General features: G+C 48.4%; 1 protein-coding gene across 1 annotated transcript in view; it reads left to right on the top strand.

Moving 5' to 3' along the window:
- The window catches only part of LOC115118340 (fatty acyl-CoA reductase 1-like), a 66130-nt gene that overhangs the window by 46920 nt on the left and 5068 nt on the right, over positions 1 to 14142 (top strand). Inside the window, exons 4-8 of the mRNA XM_029646927.2 lie at positions 86 to 265; positions 1864 to 2041; positions 4652 to 4696; positions 4826 to 4944; positions 5230 to 5297. Of these exons, the coding sequence (XP_029502787.1) occupies positions 86 to 265; positions 1864 to 2041; positions 4652 to 4696; positions 4826 to 4944; positions 5230 to 5297 (590 nt within the window). The remainder of the gene's footprint in view (positions 1 to 85; positions 266 to 1863; positions 2042 to 4651; positions 4697 to 4825; positions 4945 to 5229; positions 5298 to 14142) is intronic.

The following is a 14142-nucleotide window of genomic DNA, read 5'->3' as shown; positions in this document are numbered from 1 at the left end:
GCATAGTGTGCTTATGCTTCTTATGTGTACTTATGCACAGTGATCTCTTACCTAGTCCTGCTATGTGTGTGTCCTCTCTTCCCAGACACGCCCTGCAGCTGAATGTGATGGCCACGCAGCAGCTCCTGAATCTGGCCCAGCAGATGCACAACCTCCAGGCCTTCATCCACATCTCCACAGCCTACGCCAACTGCAACCGCAGGCACATCGACGAGATCATCTACCCACCGCCTGTAGAACCCAAGAAGCTCATCGACTCCCTGGAGTGAGTAGTGTGATGTCAACTTTCTGCATCTGAGTTGGGGGTGGGGTTGCTGCTATTACAATTTAATCTATTCAGGAAGTGAATTCATTTGCAAATTTCATGCATTGAAAATATGCTCAGTAAAGATAAATGGCACTTAGGCCTGGATTCGATCAGATCAAGCATTAACTGGCATAGCTGATGATTTGGCGCAGTCGGAGGTGGAACTACGTTGTACCTGTCACATCGGTGAGCAGCTGCTCTTGTGATCATTGTCACGAAGCCACACCCGTTCCACTCACGTTGGAAGGTCAGAATGAGAAAATGTCCTCTTTAGGTATAATGCCGGGAGCCGCTTGTGGATTTGACAGCTCTAACTCCGTTCCACCTCCAACACCACCAAAACAACCTCTATGCCTCTAAACAACCTCTATGCCTCTAAACCTCTAAACAACCTCTATGCCTCTAAACCTCTAAACAACCTCTATACCTCTAAACAACCTCTATGCCTCTAAACCTCTAAACAACCTCTATGCCTCTAAACAACCTCTATGCCTCTAAACAACCTCTATGCCTCTAAACAACCTCTATGCCTCAACCTCTAAACAACCTCTATGCCTCTAAACCTCTAAACAACCTCTATGCCTCTAAACAATCTCTATGCCTCTAAACCTCTAAACAACCTCTATGCCTCTAAACAACCTCTATGCCTCAACCTCTATGCCTCTAAACAACCTCTATGCCTCTAAACAACCTCTATACCTCTAAACAACCTCTATGCCTCTAAACCTCTAAACAACCTCTAAACAATCTCTATGCTGGTGTCGACTAGCGCAGATCTGATAGAATCTTACTTAGACCCTTAGTTAGATAAATGACAGTATATTCATTGAATTTCAATTAATCTCCTGAAGGAACTGATTGAAATGGAATTGAACCGAACCAAGGGTGCTGTCAAGTCCACACCACCTTGTGCCATTTTCAACTAATGATTGATTATAAATACCATCAGACGGCTATCGGAGTGAACGACGTTTCATCTATCTACACAAAATGCCAACTTTTTTTGTTTGTTTGTTTTTTGTGAATTTTACTCCTTTTTCTCCCCAATTTCATGGTATCCAATTGTTTTAGTAGCTACTATCTTGTCTCATCGCTACAACTCTGAAGGTTGAAAGTCATGCGTCCTCCGATACACAACCCAACCAAGCCGCACTGCTTCTTAACACAGCGCCATCCAACCCGGAAGCCAGCCGCACCAATGTGTCGGAGGAAACACCGTGCACCTGGCAACCTTGTGTTCTCCGGCGCACTGCGTCCGGCCTGCCACAGGAGTTGCGATGAGACAAGGATTTCCCTACCGGCCAAACCCTCCCTAACCCGGACAACGCTAGGCCAATTGTGCGTCGCCCCACGGACCTCCCGGCAAGTTTACAACAGAGCCTGGGCGCGAACCCAGAGTCTCTGGTGGCACAGCTGGCGCTGCAGTACAGCGCCCTTGACCACTGCGCCACCCGGGAGGCCCTCAAAATGCCAACTTTACTTCAATCCTGGCATGTGTCCTGTACCATTGTGATGCGAGTCTAATTGTGAGTGTCCTCTTGTGTCTGCGACTGCAGGTGGATGGAGGACAGCATCGTCCGTGACATCACGCCGCGCCTCATCGGGGACCGCCCCAACACCTACACCTACACCAAAGCCCTGGCAGAGTGCGTGGTTCAGAAGGAGAGCAGCAAGCTCAGCATCGGCATCATCAGACCCTCCATAGTGGGAGCCAGCTGGCAGGAGCCTTTCCCTGTGAGTGCCGTTACCATAGAGATACAGTATCATATACATACATCATTCTGTGGGACTAGATTACAGCAATAAAGTCAATAGATGATCAATAGATACATGGATCACATTCTGTATATAGTCTGTGGATGTTAAACAGTGTACTGACTGGTCAGCAAGGTAAGTGTATCAGAAGAAATGTGATTGGCTCAGCCACCTGTTGAGAAATATATCACAATTTATAAAAACCTATGTAGCACTTTCACTGTGATGGTAAAATGCTCAGTCAGAATTCTGTCAATTCTCACACCATCATGTCCTGCTGTGGTGCCAAATGGATGGGAATTAGCGATCGATCGCTGTAATAGTACACTGGTCAATATATCTCCCCTGTGTACAGTCAGACTTAAAGGGGGATTGGGTGTGTAGTGCTGAGTAAAGGTTGTATTAGGGTTGGACCAGGACAGGTCTAATGGTTCAGAAAGTCTGGCTGGGCTGCATTCCAGGACTAGAAGAGGAGTGTCCCTGACCCCAACAGCTGGGTAGGCATTGTGAGGGGTGCAAGGAAGGGGTGATTGGGAAAGGGAGGGGTACTGCCAGTGCTGAAACCGGAGAGCCTATGAGTGTCTCCTACTAGATAGAAGGTCACTGAAAAGCAACTGAAGGTTCATGGAAAGGCCACTCTGAAAGTTCAGTGGGTGCAGTAATCAATCAATCAATATAATGTATTTTATAAAGGTATTTTGACATCAGCAGTTGTCCCTAGAAAGGCAGGAACCTAGGGAGAAAGCTAGATAAGAACCAGCTTCCGAGCGGTGGCCAGTCCTCTTCTGGATGTACAGGGTGATGGTACTTTCATGAGTAAGCTGTTTTTTATTTTCTAATCTGTCCGGCTGTTGTAGTGTAGGATAACATCTTAGCGTAAGGATTCCACAGCGTTTAGCGTTATAATCTCACTTAGCATAGCGGCAGATGGACATATTAAAGCCTTTTTAAAATATAAATGCAGACTTTATTGCTGCTTAAAATTTTGGAGGAGCAATGGGAGGATGGTGTTCAACATTTCATCATTTTTGTGATTATAATATTCGTCAAAGTTCTTTCCCGCAAATTCAGGTGACATGCTTACTTTATTTTCCTACAGGAATATTATTTGAACGTCTGAGGCTCCATGAATTCACACAGAAAGAGATCAGAAATCTAGAAGACGAAAAAATTCACACTTTCAGAGTTTTCAATAGAGTATAATAGACTTTTAAACAGCACGAAGTATATCCACAGAAAACGACTATACAGCCCCAGGGCTGCATTTAGTTTTCTGGGGCTGTAACGTTTCAACAGAGCAGGATCCAGGCCTGGCAGCAAAACAGCCAAAAGATCACGCTTTACAAGTTTATTGCGCAGGCAGCTCGAGACAGTGGGAGCGACGGGAGGAGTGTGTGTGTGTGTGTGTGTGTGTGTGTGATGAACTTCAATCTCCATGTCCTCAGAACTCCGTTAAGTGTTAAAATGTCACAGGCGATCCCTCAATGAGGTCAAAGATGTATACCTGCAGAAATTGTGTCTGGGACAGTGTGATAAGGACTCCTATTTGTCTGACTGTCTGTCTGCACCAGACCATGTAGCCTTACCCTGTAGGGACAAGCCACAGCCAGACCCACACAAATAAGCCCAGTCTATTACCAATGTATTACCGGAGGGCTAATTGACTTGGACAATGTTACTCTCCCTATCTCAGTCTCACTCTCCATAGGTAGCTAGCTAGCTAGCCTAGCACACCACTGGAATGATAACTCAGCAGATACACAACAATCTAATTGATGTTACTGTTAGGAGGCTATTTGTAACTTGATGATGTTGCAGCAATGTTATAGTGCTGCTTGAAGCTAGAATTCCTAATTGAAACGGTAACAAAGCGGAAACACCGCCTGTGTTTTGTTAAAAAGCTGAGGCAGGTAGTCTAGTGGTTAGAGCGAATCCCTGAGCTGACAAGGTAAACATCTGTAGTTCTGCCCCTGAACAAGGCAGTTAACTCACTGTTCCTAGGCCATCATTGCAAATTCGAATTTGTTCTTAAACTGACTTGCCTGGTTAAATTTTAAAAAATTCATAGACAGAGCTATGGATGCAAGGACTAAAATCATGGATTTTATATCCATTCTATAAAATGTATAGTTTTAACCATGTTGTTAGGCTATACAGTGTTTGTTTATATTTACAACCATTAAAGTACAACAAGCTTGTATTTTGGGTTCTGATGGGGTATGACAGCTGAACTAAGCTCACGAGGCATTTATAAGTTATATTCTTCAACAATCAATGGGTATATATCATTAATTTATAAGTCCAAAAATAGATGTAGCAACTAACGATTCCAGTTTTAAGGGGGGTACTTAGGGTTCTCTTCCACCTACATCTCTATTCAGTCTGCATCGCTAAAGCATTCCAGATTGCGAGATATACATTTTTAGGTCATTTCTGATTGAGCAGACATATGCAGCATCTACCGTGTCCGCTTACGCTGGAACATTGCCTTTCAATTTAAATAACGGATTAAAAAAATCCGTACGGATTGAATAGAGCCCCTAATCTCTCATTACACTCATTTATTCCCTCCCTGTTCTTCTGTCTCAGGGTTGGATCGACAACTTCAATGGACCAAGCGGAGTCTTCATCGCTGTAAGTACCAACATCTACTTATTAGTTGTATTTTTCAGATAGTCAGTTTGCTCATTTTGATGCTACTAGTTTAAACGATGATCAGGTGATGATGAGATGTGGTGGTAACCCTGTGTCCTGTCTGATCAGGCGGGGAAGGGCATCCTGCGCACCATGAGAGCCAACAATGATGCGGTGGCGGACCTCATCCCCGTGGACGTGGTCATCAACCTGACCCTGGCCGCTGGCTGGTACACGGCAGTGCACAGGTTAACTTTCCCCCCAGGTGGAATATGGTTTGACCAATGACTGTATGGTTTAACCCACACAAACAGACACCCCCATATTGACCTGCAGAAAGACCTCCTGTAAACCTACCTTAGCCCAGTTTGTTCAAACACATCTCCCCAGCTATACACCATTGACTGATGAAGAAGCCCAGTGTTTTCAATTGATGTGATGTGTTCATGGGCTCATTTTATAGATGTTTCCTAATGGACCCTCCCCTTTGATCCCTTTAACCCCTCTGACCTCATCTCTCTGCTCCCTTGCAGACCCAAAGCAGCGCTGGTTTACAACTGCACTACAGGCGGCATCAACCCTTTCCACTGGGGAGAGATCGGTAGGTATCTGTCAGTCAGTCTGCCTGTATGCCTGTTACAGTGACATAATCAGTGCTTGCTCATCTGCCACTATGTCTTCCGTCGTCATAAATCAATGTACTTCAGCAGTTGAATATCACATTTTATTGGTCACATACACATGGTTAACTGATGTTATTGCGAGTGTTGCGAATTGCTTGTGCTTCAACCACACTGCACACTGCCCTAACCCATCTGGACAAGAGGAATACCTATGTGAGAATGCTGTTCATCGACTACAGCTCGGCATTCAACACCATAGTACCCTCCAAGCTCGTCATCAAGCTCGAGACCCTGGGTCTCGACCCCGCCCTGTGCAACTGGGTACTGGACTTCCTGACGGGCCGCCCCCAGGTGGTGAGAGTAGGCAACAACATCTCCACCCCGCTGATCCTCAACACTGGGGCCCCACAGGGGTGCGTTCTGAGCCCTCTCCTGTACTCCCTGTTCACCCACGACTGCGTGGCCACGCACGCCTCCAACTCAATCATCAAGTTTGCGGACGACACAACAGTGGTAGGCTTGATTACCAACAACGACGAGACGGCCTACAGGGAGGAGGTGAGGGCCCTCGGAGTGTGGTGTCAGGAAAATAACCTCACACTCAACGTCAACAAAACTAAGGAGATGATTGTGGACTTCAGGAAACAGCAGAGGGAACACCCCCCCTATCCACATCGATGGAACAGTAGTGGAGAGGGTAGTAAGTTTTAAGTTCCTCGGCATACACATCACAGACAAACTGAATTGGTCCACTCACACAGACAGCATCGTGAAGAAGGCACAGCAGCGCCTCTTCAACCTCAGGAGGCTGAAGAAATTCGGCTTGTCACCAAAAGCACTCAAACTTCTACAGATGCACAATCGAGAGCATCCTGGCGGGCTGTATCACCGCCTGGTACGGCAACTGCTCCGCCCACAACCGTAAGGCTCTCCAGAGGGTAGTGAGGTCTGCACAACACATCACCGGGGCAAACTACATTTACATTTAAGTCATTTAGCAGACGCTCTTATCCAGAGCGACTTACAAATTGGTGCGTTCACCTTATGACATCCAGTGGAACAGCCACTTTACAATAGTGCATCTAAATCTTTTAATGGGGGGGGGGGGGTGAGAAGGATTACTTTATCCTATCCTAGGTATTCCTTAAAGAGGTGGGGTTTCAGGTGTCTCCGGAAGGTGGTGATTGACTCCGCTGTCCTGGCGTCGTGAGGGAGTTTGTTCCACCATTGGGGGGCCAGAGCAGCGAACAGTTTTGACTGGGCTGAGCGGGAACTGTACTTCCTCAGTGGTAGGGAGGCGAGCAGGCCAGAGGTGGATGAACGCAGTGCCCTTGTTTGGGTGTAGGGTCTGATCAGAGCCTGGAGGTACTGAGGTGCCGTTCCCCTCACAGCTCCGTAGGCAAGCACCATGGTCTTGTAGCGGATGCGAGCTTCAACTGGAAGCCAGTGGAGAGAGCGGAGGAGCGGGGTGACGTGAGAGAACTTGGGAAGGTTGAACACCAGACGGGCTGCGGCGTTCTGGATGAGTTGTAGGGGTTTAATGGCACAGGCAGGGAGCCCAGCCACCAGCGAGTTGCAGTAATCCAGACGGGAGATGACAAGTGCCTGGATTAGGACCTGCGCCGCTTCCTGTGTGAGGCAGGGTCGTACTCTGCGGATGTTGTAGAGCATGAACCTACAGGAACGGGCCACCGCCTTGATGTTAGTTGAGAACGACAGGGTGTTGTCCAGGATCACGCCAAGGTTCTTAGCGCTCTGGGAGGAGGACACAATGGAGTTGTCAACCGTGATGGCGAGATCATGGAACGGGCAGTCCTTCCCCGGGAGGAAGAGCAGCTCCGTCTTGCCGAGGTTCAGCTTGAGGTGGTGATCCGTCATCCACACTGATATGTCTGCCAGACATGCAGAGATGCGATTCGCCACCTGGTCATCAGAAGGGGGAAAGGAGAAGATTAATTGTGTGTCGTCTGCATAGCAATGATAGGAGAGACCATGTGAGGTTATGACAGAGCCAAGTGACTTGGTGTATAGCGAGAATAGGAGAGGGCCTAGAACAGAGCCCTGGGGGACGCCAGTGGTGAGAGCGCGTGGTGAGGAGACAGATTCTCGCCACGCCACCTGGTAGGAGCGACCTGTCAGGTAGGACGCACTCCAAGCGTGGGCCGCGCCAGAGATGCCCAACTCGGAGAGGGTGGAGAGGAGGATCTGATGGTTCACAGTATCGAAGGCAGCCGATAGGTCTAGAAGGATGAGAGCAGAGGAGAGAGAGTTAGCTTTAGCAGTGCGGAGCGCCTCCGTGATACAGAGAAGAGCAGTCTCAGTTGAATGACTAGTCTTGAAACCTGACTGATTTGGATCAAGAAGGTCATTCTGAGAGAGATAGCGGGAGAGCTGGCCAAAGACTGCACGTTCAAGAGTTTTGGAGAGAAAAGAAAGAAGGGATACTGGTCTGTAGTTGTTGACATCGGAGGGATCGAGTGTAGGTTTTTTCAGAAGGGGTGCAACTCTCGCTCTCTTGAAGACGGAAGGGACGTAGCCAGCGGTCAGGGATGAGTTGATGAGCGAGGTGAGGTAAGGGAGAAGGTCTCCGGAAATGGTCTGGAGAAGAGAGGAGGGGATAGGGTCAAGCGGGCAGGTTGTTGGGCGGCCGGCCGTCACAAGACGCGAGATTTCATCTGGAGAGAGGGGAGAAAGAGGTCAGAGCACAGGGTAGGGCAGTGTGAGCAGAACCAGCGGTGTCGTTTGACTTAGCAAACGAGGATCGGATGTCGTCGACCTTCTTTTCAAAATGGTTGACGAAGTCATCTGCAGAGAGGGAGGAGGGGGGAGGATTCAGTAGGGAGGAGAAGGTGGCAAAGAGCTTCCTAGGGTTAGAGGCAGATGCTTGGAATTTAGAGTGGTAGAAAGTGGCTTTAGCAGCAGAGACAGAGGAGGAAAATGTAGAGAGGAGGGAGTGAAAGGATGCCAGGTCCGCAGGGGAGGCGAGTTTTCCTCCATTTCCGCTCGGCTGCCCGGAGCCCTGTTCTGTGAGCTCGCAATGAGTCGTCGAGCCACGGAGCGGGAGGGGAGGACCGAGCCGGCCTGGAGGATAGGGGACATAGAGAGTCAAAGGATGCAGAAAGGGAGGAGAGGAGGGTTGAGGAGGCAGAATCAGGAGATGGTTTGAGCAGAGGGAAGAGATGATAGGATGGAAGAGGAGAGAGTAGCGGGGGAGAGAGAGCGAAGGTTGGGACGGTGCGATACCATCCGAGTAGGGGCAGTGTGGGAAGTGTTGGATGAGAGCGAGAGGGAAAAGGATACAAGGTAGTGGTCGGAGACTTGGAGGGGAGTTGCAATGAGGTTAGTGGAAGAACAGCATCTAGTAAAGATGAGGTCGAGCGTATTGCCTGCCTTGTGAGTAGGGGGGGAAGGTGAGAGGGTGAGGTCAAAAGAGGAGAGGAGTGGAAAGAAGAAGGCAGAGAGGAATGAGTCAAAGGTAGACGTGGGGAGGTTAAAGTCGCCCAGAACTGTGAGAGGTGTGCCGTCCTCAGGAAAGGAGCTTATCAAGGCATCAAGCTCATTGATGAACTCTCCGAGGGAACCTGGAGGGCGATAAATGATAAGGATGTTAAGCTTGAAAGGGCTGGTAACTGTGACAGCATGGAATTCAAAGGAGGCGATAGACAGATGGGTAAGGGGAGAAAGAGAGAATGACCACTTGGGAGAGATGAGGATCCCGGTGCCACCACCCCGCTGACCAGAAGCTCTCGGGGTGTGCGAGAACACGTGGGCGGACGAAGAGAGAGCAGTAGGAGTAGCAGTGTTATCTGTGGTGATCCATGTTTCCGTCAGTGCCAAGAAGTCGAGGGACTGGAGGGAGGCATAAGCTGAGATGAACTCTGCCTTGTTGGCCGCAGATCGGCAGTTCCAGAGGCTACCGGAGACCTGGAACTCCACGTGGTCGTGCGCGCTGGGACCACCAGATTAGGGTGGCCACGCGGTGTGGAGCGTTTGTATGGTTTGTGACAGAGAGGAGAGAACAGGGATAGACAGACACATAGTTGACAGGCTACAGAAGAGGCTACGCTAATGCAAAGGAGATTGGAATGACAAGTGGACTACACGTCTCGAATGTTCAGAAAGTTAAGCTTACGTAGCAAGAATCTTATTGACTAAAATGATTAAAATGATACAGTACTGCTGAAGTAGGCTAGCTGGCAGTGGCTGCGTTGTTGACTTTGTAGGCTAGCTGGCAGTGGCTGCGTTGTTGACACTACACTAATCAAGTCGTTCCGTTGAGTGTGATAGTTTCTACAGTGCTGCTATTCGGGGGCTAGCTGGCTAGCTAGCAGTGTTGATTACGTTACGTTGCGTTAAAAGAACGACAATAGCTGGCTAGCTAACCTAGAAAATCGCTCTAGACTACACAATTATCTTTGATACAAAGACGGCTATGTAGCTAGCTATGTAGCTAGCTACGATCAAACAAATCAAACCGTTGTACTGTAATGAAATGAAATGAGATACTACCTGTGGAGGGAAGCGGAATGCGACCGGGTTGTTGAGTGAGGAAGTTCTATTCGGTAGACGTTGGCTAGCTGTTGGCTAGCTAGCAGTGTCTCCTACGTTAAGGATGACAAATAGCTGGCTAGCTAACCTCGGTAAATTAAGATAATCACTCTAAGACTACACACTCTAAACTACACAATTATCTTGGATACGAAGACAGCAAAGACAACTATGTAGCTAGCTAACACTACACTAATCAAGTCGTTCAGTTGAGTGTAATAGTTTTACAGTGCTGCTATTCGGTAGACGGTGGACGTTTGCTAGCTGGCTAGCTGCTGGGCAGATAGCAGTGTAGACTACGTTAGGACAACGAAATACGATAATTACGCAATTATCTTTGATACAAAGACGGCTATGTAGCTAGCTAAGAAGAAATTGCTAAGATTAGACAAATCAAACCGTTGTACTATAATGAAATGTAATGAAATGTAATGAAAAGTTATACTACCTGCGGACCGAAGTGCAGATGCGACCACTCGCTCCAACCCGGAAGTCAAACTACCTGCCCTCCAGGACACCTACACCACCCGATGTTACAGGAAGGCCATAAAGATCATCAAGGACAATAACCACCCGAGCCACTGCCTGTTCACCCCGCTATCATCCAGAAGGTGAGGTCAGTACAGGTGCATCAAAGCTGGGACCGAGAGACTGAAAAACAGCTTCCATCTCAAGGCCATCAGACTGTTAAACAGCCACCACTAACATTGAGTGGCTGCTGCCAACACACTGACACTGACTCAACTCCAGCCACTTTAATAATGGGAATTGATGGGAAATGATGTAAAATATATCACTAGCCACTTTAAACAATGCTACCTAATATAATGTTACATACCCTACATTATTCATCTCATATGCATATGTATATACTGTACTCTATATCATCTACTGCATCCTATGTAATACATGTATCACTAGCCACTTTAACTATGCCACTTTGTTTACATACTCATCTCATATGTATATACTGTACTCTATACCATCTACTGTATCTTGCCTATGCTGCTCTGTACCATCACTCATTCATATCTTTATGTACATATTCTTTATCCCCTTACACTGTGTATAAGACAGTAGTTTTGGAATTGTTAGTTAGATTACTTGTTGGTTATTACTGCATTGTTGGAACTAGAAGCACAAGCATTTCGCTACACTCGCATTAACATCTGCTAACCATGTGTATGTGACAAATACAATTTGATTTGATTTGATTTAGTTCCAACAGTGCAGCAATATCTAACAATTCCACAGCAACTACCTAATACACACAAATCTAAGTAAGGAATGGAATAGGAAAATAAATATATGGATGAGCGATGGCCGAGCGGCATAGGCAAGATGCAATAGATGGTATGAGATGAGAAATGTAAACATTATTAAAGTGACTAGTGATCCATTTGGTTGATGGTGTTGTCACTATGAAACTATGCATCATACATTCCCACCGGGGATATGAAACGGTGGGTTGTCTGTCAGTCCTGGTTCTCCTAAATCAGTTTGAATGGTGTAGCAGTGAGAAGCAGGTGGATAAATTATGTGTGTCATAATTAGATGCCCAGGGATTTGACAGTGGCGAGGGTTTACTGCCACCTTCTGGCAGCTAGTAGAACATTACAGAACCCACACACTGTGTACATCTGTTTGACCTCACCACTGTGGATCTGCCCAGATGACAACTCCCATCAGCAATAAAGCACAGTTGCCCAAACAATAACAAGTAGAGGCATCATGTCATCGTGAAATCATCACCCCACCAGCATTTTGGTTGTGGTGGCAGCTCACCTCCCGGCCCATCATCTACCGTACATCCCAGTGGACCACTGAGAGGAAAAGGTCCATGCGGGCCGGGTATCTGTCAGGCTCAGATTAGCGTGGTAGCGGGCGACAGCCAGGGTCCCTATGCTCTCAGATTAGTGAATCTGCTCCTTTCACTCTGGGAAATTGCCATCAGATGGCTGGCAGAGGGATTAGGGCTCATCACTCTGCCTCACTGTTATAAACCTGGGATAGCGGGCACTAATCTACCAGACCACATAAGAGCTAAGAATTAAGCTAATCAAACTGGGTCTAGGGGGCCCATGGGGCTGCTTAGGGAAGTTTGAGGTTTGCTGGCTGGATATGTTATCAACATTCTGGTATCTTAATTGGTTTTGGTCGCCTTCTCTCCGCTGTCCGCTTCTCACCCCGTTTTGAAAAAGGTCAATATAATTGAGGAGCGGCAGTAAGGAGAGGGAACGTGGAGGGAAATGCTCTTGCAAGAAATGAGACGGTAATTCACTCGCTCGTCATCATTTACATTACAACATTTAAGTCATTTAGCAGACGCTCTTATCCAGAGCGACTTACAAATTGGTGCGTTCACCTTAAGACATCCAGTGGAACAGCCACTTTACAATCGTGCATCTAAATCTTTTAAGGGGGGGGGTGAGAAGGATTACTTTATCCTATCCTAGGTATTCCTGAAAGAGGTGGGGTTTCAGGTGTCTCCGGAAGGTGGTGATTGACTCCGCTGTCCTGGCGTCGTGAGGGAGTTTGTTCCACCATTGGGGGGCCAGAGCAGCGAACAGTTTTGACTGGGCTGCGCGGGAACTGTACTTCCTCAGTGGTAGGGAGGCGAGCAGGCCAGAGGTGGATGAACGCAGTGCCCTTGTTTGGGTGTAGGGCCTGATCAGAGCCTGGAGGTACTGAGGTGCCGTTCCCTCACAGCTCCGTAGGCAAGCACCATGGTCTTGTAGCGGATGCGAGCTTCAACTGGAAGCCAGTGGAGAGAGCGGAGGAGCGGGGTGACGTGAGAGAACTTGGGAAGGTTGAACACCAGACGGGCTGCGGCGTTCTGGATGAGTTGTAGGGGTTTAATGGCACAGGCAGGGAGCCCAGCCAACAGCGAGTTGCAGTAATCCAGACGGGAGATGACAAGTGCCTGGATTAGGACCTGCGCTGCTTCCTGTGTGAGGCAGGGTCGTACTCTGCGGATGTTGTAGAGCATGAACCTACAGGAACGGGCCACCGCCTTGATGTTAGTTGAGAACGACAGGGTGTTGTCCAGGATCACGCCAAGGTTCTTAGCGCTCTGGGAGGAGGACACAATGGAGTTGTCAACCGTGATGGCGAGATCATGGAATGGGCAGTCCTTCCCCGGGAGGAAGAGCAGCTCAGTCTTGCCGAGGTTCAGCTTGAGGTGGTGATCCGTCATACACACTGATATGTCTGCCAGACATGCAGAGATGCGATTCGCCACCTGGTCATCAGAAGGGGGAAAGGAGAAGATTAATTGTGTGTCGTCTGCATAGCAATGATAGGAGAGACCATGTGAGGTTATGACAGAGCCAAGTGACTTGGTGTATAGCGAGAATAGGAGAGGGCCTAGAACAGAGCCCTGGGGGACGCCAGTGGTGAGAGCGCGTGGTGAGGAGACAGATTCTCGCCACGCCACCTGGTAGGAGCGACCTGTCAGGTAGGACGCAATCCAAGCGTGGGCCGCGCCGGAGATGCCCAACTCGGAGAGGGTGGAGAGGAGGATCTGATGGTTCACAGTATCGAAGGCAGCCGATAGGTCTAGAAGGATGAGAGCAGAGGAGAGAGAGTTAGCTTTAGCAGTGCGGAGGGCCTCCGTGATACAGAGAAGAGCAGTCTCAGTTGAATGACTAGTCTTGAAACCTGACTGATTTGGATCAAGAAGGTCATTCTGAGAGAGATAGCGGGAGAGCTGGCCAAGGACGGCACGTTCGAGAGTTTTGGAGAGAAAAGAAAGAAGGGATACTGGTCTGTAGTTGTTGACATCGGAGGGATCGAGTGTAGGTTTTTTCAGAAGGGGTGCAACTCTCGCTCTCTTGAAGACGGAAGGGACGTAGCCAGCGGTCAGGGATGAGTTGATGAGCGAGGTGAGGTAAGGGAGAAGGTCTCCGGAAATGGTCTGGAGAAGAGAGGAGGGAATAGGGTCAAGCGGGCAGGTTGTTGAGCGGCCGGCCGTCACAAGACGCGAGATTTCATCTGGAGAGAGAGGGAGAAAGAGGTCAGAGCACAGGGTAGGGCAGTGTGAGCAGAACCAGCGGTGTCGTTTGACTTAGCAAACGAGGATCGGATGTCGTCGACCTTCTTTTCAAAATGGTTGACGAAGTCATCTGCAGAGAGGGAGGAGGAGGGGGAGGAGGATTCAGGAGGGAGGAGAAGGTGGCAAAGAGCTTCCTAGGGTTAGAGGCAGATGCTTGGAATTTAGAGTGGTAGAAAGTGGCTTTAGCAGCAGAGACAGAAGAGGAAAATGTAGAGAGGAGG

The sequence above is a fragment of the Oncorhynchus nerka genome, linkage group LG23 (genome assembly GCF_034236695.1).
Source record: "Oncorhynchus nerka isolate Pitt River linkage group LG23, Oner_Uvic_2.0, whole genome shotgun sequence".
NCBI lineage: Eukaryota > Metazoa > Chordata > Actinopteri > Salmoniformes > Salmonidae > Oncorhynchus > Oncorhynchus nerka.
This window is presented reverse-complemented; position numbering and strand designations above follow the sequence as displayed.